Source organism: Mus pahari, chromosome 3 (genome assembly GCF_900095145.1).
Source record: "Mus pahari chromosome 3, PAHARI_EIJ_v1.1, whole genome shotgun sequence".
Lineage (NCBI taxonomy): Eukaryota > Metazoa > Chordata > Mammalia > Rodentia > Muridae > Mus > Mus pahari.
Window position 1 is genome coordinate 137,690,185 of NC_034592.1, and position 12,457 is coordinate 137,702,641.

Here is a 12,457-nt window from a genome sequence, read left to right on the forward strand (position 1 = left end):
TAAAAAAAAAAAAAAAAAACCAGAATAAATAAAAAATACAAATATTTTAACACTACTGATAAATAGCCTCCCAGGAGGGTCATACAAATTTGTTAAGCCAACTTGTAATGTTCATAAAATATTAAACAACATTGTGTGTGTAACATTTTAAAATATCTGTGAATTTATTCAACAGAAATCAAGTTATACAGTAAAAAGCCTCTCTTTGGAACCAAAACTATAGCTCTGAGATTTTCTTAGAACTATTCCCCCCCCTCCCCAGGTTTAAAAAAAATTATTTGTGTATATTCACAGAAGGAGTATGGAAACCATAGGAGAACTTGTGAGAGCTGTGTTTCTCCTTCCATCACATGGGTCATGGGAACCAAATTCATACTGTCACAAGCAGTTGCAGGCTCCTTGGCCTGCTAAGCCAACGTGCCAGCTATTCCATATAACCCAGGCTGGCCTCACACTCTTCACTAAATTACTGAGGGTGACTTTGGAATTCCGACTCTCATATGTCTATCTCCCAAACCTGAGATTAACAGGCATGTGCTGCTATGACTGGTATTACTTTTAAAATTTTGAATCAGGGCCTAAGTTGGCTGGTTGGCCCTCTAGTGCACTATATAAGCAAAGACAGCCCTTGAATTTACAACCCTACTGCCTGCAACTTCTAAGTAACTCTTCAAAGTGACATATCAATACTAATAACAAGAATAACAGTCATAATAATAATAAACAAAAGTGACATTTTCAGCAATGGTCAAGGTGACACATATCTGTATTCCAGCTACTTAGGAGGCTGAGCAAGAAGGGTCCCTTGAACCCAAAAGCTTAAGACTAACCTAGACAACCACACAAGAGCTCTAATAAGGTTAAAACAAAAGGAAACAATTAGAAAGGTGACATTTCCCAAGGCAAGTGCTTCTGGTTGATGAAGCATGTATCTTTTATTTTGGCAGACACTAGGTACCTTGGTAAGGGACAGCCTATCTGAGCTTAGCATCTAGAGACAGAGACTGAGGTAGGGAATATAGACAGTAGAAACTGTTTTTTTTTTTTTTTTTTTTATGGAACGCTTCACGAATTTGCGTGTCATCCTTGTGCAGGGGCCATGCTAATCTTCTCTGTATCGTTCCAATTTTAGTATATGTGCTGCCGAAGCGAGCACCAGTAGAATAGAATCTGTTTTATTTACTTATTTTATTTATGTAAGTACACTGTAGCTCTCTTCACACACACCAGAAGAGGGCATCGGATCCTATTAAGGGTGGTTGTGAACCACCATGTGGTTGCTGGGAATTGAACTCGGGACCTCTGGAAGAGCAGTCAGTGCTCTTAACTGCTGAGCCATCTCTCCATAAAAACTCTTTATTGTTAAGAATTGTCTCTTGCAAAAATGACCACAACCTTCATAACAAGCTAGGGTTTTTATGCATGCAATACAAGAATTCTACCACTGAGCTATATCCCAGACTGTAATTATTATAAATAACCCAATAAATGAAACTAAAAGGCCTAAGGAAAGAACATAAGCAACCCAAAAGGAACAATGTCTTATGAAGAGCTAAGTCATTCTTATGAGCTACCCTGCAAAAGGTTAGTACACTGTACATAAAAGGTTCATGACACCCGATATTACATGATGAGTATTTCTTGATCTTACAAATGATTAAGCAACAGTATTTGAAAATAAGAATTCCTATGATATTAAAGGAATGTATTATAAGAATATAAATTTAGCAACAAATTTAAGAAATCGTGAGCTGGTAGATTCCATTTCTAGAACTGATTGTTAAGAAAACACCTGGTTGGGCTGGTGAGATGGCTCAGTGGGTAAGAGCACCCGACTGCTCTTCCAAAGGTCCAGAGTTCAAATCCCAGCAACCACATGGTGGCTCACAACCATCCGTAACAAGATCTGATGCCCTCTTCTGGAGTGTCTGAAGACAGCTACAGTGTACTTACATATAGTAAATAAATAAATCTTTAAGAAAACACCTGGTTGTTTCCAGCGCCTGGATAGCCAGAAGAATGGATACAGAAAATGTGGTTCGTTTACACAATGGAATACTACTCAGCTATTAAGAACAAAGACATCCTGACTTTTGCAGGCAAATGGATGGAACTAGAAAACATCATCCCGAGTGAGGTAACTCAGACCCAAAAGGACATGCATGGTATGTACTCACTAATAAGTGGATATTAGCAAAAAAGAAAAAGAAAAAAAGAAAAAAAAACCCATACAGAATACACAAGATACAGTACACAGAATTCAAAAGGCTCAACAAGCTGAAGTGCCCAAGTGAGGACACCTCAGTCCCACTTGGGAGAGAGAAGAAAGTAATCACAAGTGGGGAGGGAGGGAGAGACTTGGGAGGGAAAGTGGATGGGGCTGGCAGTGGGAGGAAGAGGGGAACCTGATCTGGTATTGGGTGAGGGAAAAGGACTGAAGACCTGAAGGCCAGCAGAAAGAATGTAAACAGGTAACCTCAGGAAATAGGAGGTTGGGGGGAACCCCCAGAATGCACCAGAGACCTAGGAGGTGAGAGACTCCCAGGACTCAAAGGGAAGGACCTTTGATGAAATGCCTGACAGTAGGGAAAGGGAACTTATAGAGCCCACTTCCAGCAGAACATCAAGTGAGGGATGGGGTTGCCACTCCACAGTCACATCTCTGACACATAACTGTTTCTGTCTGAAAGAATTACAGAGATGGAAATGGAGAGGAGCCTGAAGAAAAGAAGGTCCATCAACAGGTCCAAAGTGGGATCCAGCTCAAGGAGAGGTTCCAAAGCCTGACACTATTACTGAGGCTATGGAGCACTCACAAAAGGGACCTAGCATGTCTGCCCTCCAAAAGACCCAACACGCAGCTGAAAGAATCAGACGCAGTTATTTGTACCCAACCAATGGACAGAAGCAGCTGACCCCTGTTGTTGAATTAGGGAAGGCTGAAAGAAGCTGAGGAGAAGGGTGAGTCTGTAGGAGGACCAGCAGTCTTAATTAATCTTAATTAACCCCCGAGATCTTTCAAACACTGGACCACCAAACAGGCAGCATATACCAGCTGATATGAGGCCCCCAACACACACACAGTAGAGGACTTCCAGGTCTATGTTCATTCAGAGTTGATACACCTAACCCTCACAAGACTTGAGGCCACAGGGAGTTTAGAGGTCAGGTGAGATGGGGTGGGGTGGAGGTGTGGGATGTGGAGCAGTGGATGGGGAGGGGCAGGGAATGGAATATGGAGTGTAAAAAATGAATTACAAATAAAATTAAATTTTTTTTAAAAAAGAAAATACCTGATTGTGAAGGCGAAAATCAATACATGTGATGAAGCTGATTGTAGTATTATTTAAGTAGCTAAATACCAGAAAATCATCAAAATACTAAATAGCAGAAATTGATTAAAGCATTTCTAAGCTGAGCATGGTAGTTGAAACAGACCTGTAACATCAGCACTCAGGAAACTGAGGCATTCAGAGTCAAGCCTGGGCTACATTGTGAATCTGAAGTCTATCTGGGTTATATACCAAAACCTTGTCACACACACACACACACACACAGAGGCAATACAGGGAGAGGGGTCGTGAAGAATTGGCTCAGTGATTAAAAGGACCCAAGTTCAATTCCCAGCACTCACAGCCATTGTAACTCCAGCTCCAAGGATCCAACACTCTCTTCTGTGTGCATAGCCCTTATATACATGTGTACACAAAACCTAAACCTTAAAAAGAATCTGCATAGACTCATTCACACAATGGACTAGTGCTTGAGAAAAACAGACTCCAGTCTTTAACCCTAGCACTAGAGAGGCAGGGGCAGGTGGATCGCTGTGAGTTTGAGGCCACCCTGGTCTACATAACAGGTTTGAGGTCAGGGCTACATAGTGAGACTCTGCCTCAAAGAAAAAACAAATTCAGACTGGGTTCTTGAGACGGCTCAACAAGGACAACACTTGGCACACAAGCCTGATTAAGTGAGTTCAACCCCCAGAATCCATAGTGCGAGGTGACAAACAAATCCCAAAAGTTGTTTTCTTACTCAAGTGTGCTGTGGCAGATGAATCACATGTATTATACTTTATCCTACTGAAATGACAATATATAAGTAAAATTAGAATTAAGCCACCAAGAATAGATTATAACAAAAATAGTCTTTGTAAAGTGTTAACCTTTATTTTTATTTTATATGTATAGGTGCTCTGCCTGCATATATGTCTGTATACCACGTGTGTACAGTGCTGGTAAGGTTAAGAAGAGGACACTGGATCCTTTAGGGCTGGAGTTACAGATGGTTGTGAAGACACCATGTGGATGCTGGGAATCCAGCTCAGGTCCCCTGGAAAAGCAGCCAATGGTCTTAATTGCTGAGCTATCTTTCTAGCCCCCCACACCCCAATTTTTAAAAACTGAGTATAGTGACAAATACCTGAAACTCCAGTACTGGGTAGATAAAAGGCATTTTTAAGGGCAGTGTGGGCTACAAATTGAGTTCTAGACCAACCTAGGCTACAAAGTGAGACCCTGTCTCAAAGAAACAAAAATGTACGTTTGAGGGCTAGAGAGCTGGCTCAGCAACCAATGGTGACACATACCTATAGTCCCAGTACTTGAGAGGTGGAGGGAGGCAGACTGATGACAGTTCCAGGCCAGCCTAGTCTACATATTGAGTTCTAGGCCAGTCAGGGCTGCAGAGTGAGACCTGTCTCAAAACAACAAGCAACCAAGTAAGACACCTCAATGGGGAAAGGCATTTGTGAAAGTTTGATGACCCAAATTCCATCCTAAATCCACAGAAAAGTAGGAGAGGAGCAAAGTGGTCTTCTGCCATACACACGTGAGCCGTGGCGTGTGTCCCTGCGAACACACCATACACACACAATACTAGATAAAATTAAAAACAAAAGTGAGGGCTGGAGAGATGGCTCAGCGGTTAAGAGCACTGGCTGCTCTTCCAAAGGTCCTGAGTTCAAATCCCAGCAACCACATGGTGGCTCACAACCATCTGTAATGAGATCTGACGCCCTCTTCTGGTGTGTCTGAAGATAGCTACAGTGTACTTAGATATAATAATAAATAAATCTTAAAAAAAATGAAACAAAAACAATTCCAGGAAAAATAAGACTAGAGTAATTGCATAGAAAAAAAAAGCAAAACTAATGATAGAAAACAAAAGTAATAATAATTGCTACTTTGCCTAGCAGTGAGCAATACAGTGTCGTGAAATGTAAGTTCTAACCAGATTCATTTATTTATTGGTGCTAGAGCCTATCCATACATGCTAAGTACATACTACCACTAAGCCACACACTCAACCCAACTACTGATTTACTCAAAACTGAAATATATGAAAATCAAACAAAGAGGAAGCAGAAACATTGGTACAAAAGTCCTATTAAGAAATCTCCACTTCTCATAATGGAACACAATTAAAAATGCCTAAAATGTATCATTCATAAGACAAGTACATAGCTCAGAAACAGAAGTAAAGCATAGCACAGTATTGCTCCAAAGAAGCTGAACTAGCAGAAGTGATGGCTTGGGCTGTAACACCAGCACTGGGAGGTGGAGGCAGGAGGATTAGTAGTTCAAAGTCAGGATTCCTCCCTAGCCTGACTCACACCAACAAAGGCTGTCCTGGACATCTTACAGTCAGGACTGACTCTTCCTTCTTTCTGCCCTGCATTGACAAAATGTCCTGCATCATTACAATGAGAGACAACAATAACAAAGCTGGGCTAGAGGTACAGGATACTGATATTCTCATATAATTGTTTGGAATTCTTGAAAAATCATGTCAGTGATTCTCTGAGTGGTAGATTTTTAAGACTTTATCTTTTTTCTCTTGGTTTATCTAAATTTTCTATAATAATCTTATTTTATATGTAATTTTTTTAAAAAAAATGTATTTTTTTCTTTTTGAGACAAGTTCTTACTTTATAGTAAAGGCTGATCTTGAATTCCAGATCCTTCTGTCTCAGCCTCCCAGATATGATAACAAGTTTGTGCTACCATGTCAGCTTGTGCATGCGTGTAGTAAAACCCTGTATTTTTTATATCCTTCTTGGGTGCCTTACCTTTTATTGTGGTCAAAATGAAGAAAGCAATGAGGGTGTTGTTGATGGCACAGGTAGACTTGGCAACACAGGACAAGACCGTGTAGGGATTTAGGAGGTAGCTAGGGAAAACACATTGATTTGTCATTAGCAAATCTGATCAATGGACCAGAGAGTCCTGGCCACCACAACCATGGTACGCAAAACTGTCATGTTTCTACTTAAAACATTCCTATAAACTAGCAAAAATATTTTTGTTTTTATTTTGTTTTCAGTGTTTTGTTTGTTTGTTTGTTTGTTTGCAGTGTAGTGTGGTTTTGGGGGTCTGGCCTTGAACTGGTGATGACCTTGCATTCCTAACCCTCTGGTCCCTACCTTGTCAGTGCTGGGATCTCAAGTATGTACCACCAGGCCAGCAACATTATCTTACTTTTGTAGATGAGGAAACTGAGACTCAGTATTAAATAACTTGCCCAAGTTTTTAAAGCTATTAAATACACTCAAAAATCAGGTCTTCCTGGTTCTAAAGCCAGCATTCTTTCTTATTAGCCCTCTTCATAGTCAAGCAGTATCTGCTGAGCCAGACCTACGAACAAAGTATCCTCTTAATCCTACAAGTTAGTTGGCACAGAACTTCACAGGACATCTTGACCTCCCATTACGAAAGAGTTAAGCTGGAGTCTTTCCCTGCTAAGGTAGGAAGAAATGGAATTAGAAAATGAACAATCTAAAATGTTTTTGAGTTGGAAAGTCTTACACAGCCAGAATGGATTCTCTTTATTTATTTCTGTCCTGCTTCTACAAAAAATTCTGCATCAACTAAAATGAAAACAAATAACAAAAATAATAGTAAAGTAAAGCCAGCCATAATGAAGACCAGGGATAATACATAAGAAGAAAATAAAATGCAAAGCTAAGAAAACGAAAAAGCTACAGCTGTGGTAAAATAACAGCCTCAGACAGGTCTACAGCTTTACAATAACAGCCTCAGACAGGTCTACAGCTGTGTAATAACCAGCCTCAGACAGGTCTACAGCTTACAATAACAGCCTCAGACTGGTCTATAGCTGTGTAATAACCAACCTCAGACAACTGTACAGTCTTACAATAACAGCCTCAGACAGGTCTACAGCTTTACAAGAACAGCCTCAGACCTGGCTGAGTTTCCCAGCAGACAAAGGAAGAAAGGTCAGTTACATAATTCTGATTATCAGAAAAGAAGAAATACACCAGTGTCTTAGAAAAAGATTATAATAATTATTTACAAGTAAAGACCTTAAATCTAATACTACCTCCTAGGAATGTAAGATTAGTAGTTCTAAAACCAAACGCCTAGAAACTCTTGGGGGTTTGGTGGGTTTTTGTTTTTTGTTTTTCCCAGCAATCAGACTTGTTATACAAGCTTCAAAGAAATGGCTGCTGCTATTATGAAACTACCCTCAGGGGATACAAGAGTCTATAAGGATTCATTATGTTGCTAAACCTTTGGTCCTATTAAAGTAGTTCCCATCAAATTTCTGAAATATGTAGTTGAGAACAGATATACCAAAATTATCTCATACGAGGAAAAAACATAAAACCATTTCTAAGTATCGGGTGACACTAAAGAAGCAGCTTCCCAGACATCTACCGGGAATACTGAATAGGAAATTCATACACAGAGTAAAGGCTCCTAAAAAGCAGCCCGCCCCAGAATACCTAAGTGGGCGTCAAACTCACTATGTAGGTGAAGTTGACCTTGAACCTCTGATCTTCCTGCCTCCTGTTCCCAAGTGGTAGGATTACAGACAAGCACCACCACACCCAATTTATTCAGTGCTGAGGATCAAACCCAGGGCTTTGTATGCTATGCAAGCATGCTACCGACCAAGCTCCCTCCACAGACCCTTGTTTTCTGATATGGAATACTGCTACATAGCACAGATTAGCCTCAAACTCAGCAGTCCTCCCTCCTTAGGCCCTGTGGCTGGGATCACAAACATGTGACATCATGTCCAGCTTCTAATTCTAAAAAATTTTAAGGGCATGTTTTTCCATGAGGAAATTTATGTTTTGTTTAGTATGTGTTCCTAGAAACTAGCATGTTATTAATATCTGATGAGTACTGGCTGATTAAATAGTTCATTTTGCCTACCTCAGAAACACAGATGAGAATGATCTGAGAGGATCATACTCACTGGTGTACTAATTACTCCTAGAGAAGTTTTTCTTTCTTTTTTTTTTTTTTTTTTTTTTTTTTTTTTTTTTGAGAAGTTTTTCTTAAAGCATTAGCAGCTGCCACTCTTCCAAGCTTGTCACCTAGCCCAGTTTTCTGAATTATAAACAGGGAACTAAATCGCACATGAAGTACAGAAGCTGTATGAGAGAGCACCACAGAAAGACCAAAACTGTATTCAATACACTACTAATAAAGAACTACCATTTTTAAGAAACACTAGTTACCATCAGGTTGGAGCCCAGGCAAGCACTGAGTCAAAAGGCCTTTGTGAAGGGTTTGATGGTGCATGTCCCTGTGTGAGTCTTTGTCTCAACAGAGACAGAATGGCTCTGTCTCTCTTGCTGGCCCTAACCCCAGTTGTGCAAGAGAAGTACGGCAGACACTTGATGACTAAGACTGCAAACCTCTACAGCTACAACATGGGACAGTCTCATCAGATCTTCCTTGCGTTTGTTGGCACTGGGTTCTGATTTGTGGGGGAGTACTTACAACAGGGCCACTTTCAGAGGGATGTAGCGCATTTCCATGGGGGTTCGGATGAGTTCAGCCACATCTGGGGCATACTGGTCCAGCTCTAGGAGAAGTTTCTGCTTTTTAAACTAGAGGTGGGAGAGGGTGCACAAGACACATACGACAGATGATTTGCCATTGCTTTCAGGATGAAGACAAAAATCTTTGCCCTGGTCCACACTGCGGTCTGTCCTACCCTACTCCTCATACTTAGTCCCCCACTTAACCCTACCAAGTCCCAGCACAAGAACAGGCAGTGCTCCCCATGCTCCCAGAACTCTCCTCTGGCTGACTCCCACACAGCCTTGAGAGCTCAGCTCTCCCTTTCCCGGAAGGTGTGCACTCCTTTAGGTGTGTATACACATTCTACTATAAACACTCTTTCTCGGCAGTATTTCTAACTGACTGATGCCTGGCTCCTCCCTAAAGTCTAAGTTCCACAAGGGTTTGGGTTACTTAATTTGCTCTCTGGGTATACCTAACACTTAGCACAGTGGGCAAATGAATGGATTAATGTATGGCCAAGCCACTTAGTCATTCTGGGAGGTACCATCAGTGGTGGCAGGGCTTGAAAGTTCCAGCAGCAAAACATGTTTAAGCAGTTCCAGTGATCCATCCGGATGCACAGTATCTCAGGTTCCCTTCCTCATTCCTCTATCTCAAAGGTTGGCTTGTTTGGTCTTCTTTTATATTTTTATAGAGGAAGTGTGAAGGAATTATGATGGAGAAAGGAACTGGAATGGCTGGGGAGCTAGAGTTAGGAAGCAGTCACACAGCGGTGGAAAGCTCTGTTTTCCCTGATGTATCCCAACAAATTCTTGGGTGTGAGTTCCAAAAAAGAAACATCATTGCAGAAAAGGGCAGATTAGGGTAATGTCACTTTTGCAAAAATCAACTGGCTACCATCAGTTAGCATTCATATTCCCCAGGCTGATAGGGGAAAAGAGGGCTAGCTGTGAAGTGCCCTCAGAACTTTCAGGATGCTATGTAGACGACAGGGATAGAGTCTCAAATCCTACCAAGACAAATGTCCCTAGACTAAAAAGATCCTTGTAGCAAATGGAGACTTTTTTTTTTTTTTAAGTTTTATTTATTTATTACATGTAAGTACACCGTAGCTGTCTTCAGACACTCCAGAAGAGGGCGTCAGATCTCCCTATGAGATGGTTGTGAGCCACCATGTGGTTGCTGGGATTTGAACTCAGGACCTTTGGAAGAGCAGTCTGGTGTTCTTACCCCCTGAGCCATCTCACCAGCCCAAATGGAGACTTTTTAAATGTAATTTTTATTTGTCCTTTAGTACATCAGACATGTACATAATGATATTTTAGCCATACCAGCCCCCATCGCTCTCTTATCAGCTGCTCACTCACTCCTGCTGTACTTTGTCTCAACACATCCCTCTCTACTTTTATGTATTTGGGTGTCTTGCTAGCATGTGTCTGTGAACCACATGAGTGCCTGGAGCCCCTAAAGAGCAAAAGAGGGCTTTGGATCCCCTGAGACTGGAATTTTGAACAGTTGTGAGCAGCCATGTGGATGCTGGGAATTGAACCTGAGTTCTCTAGAAGAGCAATCAGTGCTCTTAACCACTGAGCCATCTCTCTAGAACCTCTATTTTCTTCTTTCTTTTTCTTTTTTTTTTCTTTTTTTTTTTTTTTTTTTTGGTTTTTCAAGACAGGGTTTCTCTGTGTAGCCCTGGCTGTCCTAGAACTTACTCTGTAGAACAGGCTGGCCTCAAACTCAGAATCCGCCTGCCTCTGCCTCCCAAGTGCTGGGATTAAAGGCATGCGCCACTATTGCCCGCAAACCTCTCTATTTTCGTGTGTGTGTGTGTGTGTGTGTGTGTGTGTCTGTCTGTCTGTCTGTCTGTCTTTCTGTCTGTATATGAGAGAGAAAGGGGGGGACCAGGAGACCAGTTGAGTTTAATTAGAGTTACTTGCATGAGCATGGCTGGGAAGAATTACTTAGTGGAGCATAACCAACCTTCCAGTGATGATAATACTGAGGGAGTGACTTCTCCTCCTTTATAAAGTAGAGTCTTTCAGGAATACATGTACTGACATCCTACCTAAATCAATAGCTAAGTGTAGTAGCATACACCTGTAATCCCAGCACTCAGGAGGTAGCCCAATTCGGGCTACATAATTAGATCTAGGCCAGTCTAAACTACACGCAGAGCTCCAGCGAGAGGGCTCAGAAAGTGAAAGAACTTGCCATCAAGTCCAACAGCCAGAGTTTAATCCCCAAGACCAACATGGTAGAAGAAGAGAACCAATACCTGCAAGTTGTCCTTTTCGTGTGTACCATCACAAGTGTACACACACAATAAGCTCAGAGTGTAGCTCAGTAGTAAACAGACCTGCAAGTTGTCCTTTCCATGTGTACCATCACAAGTGTACACACACAATAAGCTCAGAGTATAGCTCAGTAGTAGACGGACCTGCAAGTTGTCCTTTCCATGTGTACCATCACAAGTGTACACACACAATAAGCTCAGAGTGTAGCTCAGTAGTAGATGACCTCACATACATACAACCCTGGGTCTTACTCTACACACTGGATCTACACACTGGAACAGGAAAGCAATAGAGCAGTGTGTGATGTGGCGGCAGCACTAAGAGCTGCTGTATTCAGCAGTCATGTGAAGAGGGAACAGACCTCTGATCCCAGGACAAAAGAGTATGAGGCACCAAGATCACAAACTCTAGCTGAGCTGTATGTACCAAGACCCTATCTCAAAGCATACACACAAAAAGGCTGGGGATATGGCTCAGGCATAGATCACCGGCCTTGGGCTTGATTCCCAGCACTACAAAAACAAAACAAACAAAAAAAGCAAAAGAGCTGGCATTCAAAATGAGGTCATTTCTGACAGAGTGTAAATCAACCTCACTCTAACCAAGAGGTCCTATGTCATAATAATCTGAACTCTGGAAATAGGGAAACAAAAGTATTTCAAATTTTAATTCAGTCTTGAGGATAAGAGCACACCTTGGTACACTAAGAAATAGCATAGTGAGCTGGGCATGGTGGTATATACATATAGTCCTAGCACTTGGGAGATACAGGCAAGAAGATTAAGAGTTCAAGGTCACCCTGGACTACCAAGTGAGAGCCTATCTCAAAAACAGGAACAAAAACAACAAAAAAGAATCCCCCCCCCCCCACACACACACACCCCACTGGAGAGATTACTCAGTTAAGAGCATTTGTAGAGGACTTGAGTTCCATTCTCTGCACCCACACGGTGACACACAATTGTCTGTATCTCCAGGTCCAGGGCATCTTCAGACCTCTGCAGGCATGAGGCCCATATGTGACCTCTCAGAAGCCTGGTCAAGGAGAATAGTCCCAGGATGCAATTCTCCTTGGCTCGTATATGATTAGGAACACACTTTACATCAATGGGCTTTTCACTTATTTACTTGTCTGTAGAGCTCATATGCAGCACGGCACGCTTATGGAGATCAGAAGTCCACTTGCAGGAGTCCGTTCTCTTCTTCCATTCTGTGGGTTCCAGGGACTGAACTCAGGTTGCCAAGATTGGCAGCAGGCATGTTTATAGACTAGGCAATCTTGCCAGCCCAATATGCCAAATCTTCTAATTAAGATTATTCTTTTAGGCCGGGCGTGGTGGCGCACGCCTTTAATCCCAGCACTTGGGAGGCAGAGGCAGG

General features: G+C 41.8%; 1 protein-coding gene and 1 non-coding gene across 2 annotated transcripts in view; both read right to left on the reverse strand.

The window, feature by feature from the left end:
• Window positions 1-12,457, reverse strand: part of Pigu (phosphatidylinositol glycan anchor biosynthesis class U) — an 82,380-nt gene that overhangs the window by 44,783 nt on the left and 25,140 nt on the right. Inside the window, exons 5-6 of the mRNA XM_021192865.1 lie at window positions 8,757-8,866; window positions 6,071-6,171 (exon numbers count right to left, since the gene is read on the reverse strand). Coding sequence (XP_021048524.1) covers window positions 6,071-6,171; window positions 8,757-8,866 — 211 coding nt within the window. The remainder of the gene's footprint in view (window positions 1-6,070; window positions 6,172-8,756; window positions 8,867-12,457) is intronic.
• On the reverse strand, window positions 1,050-1,156 carry LOC115063804. Its single transcript, XR_003843663.1, has one exon. It is a non-coding gene; the product is annotated as a U6 spliceosomal RNA (small nuclear RNA).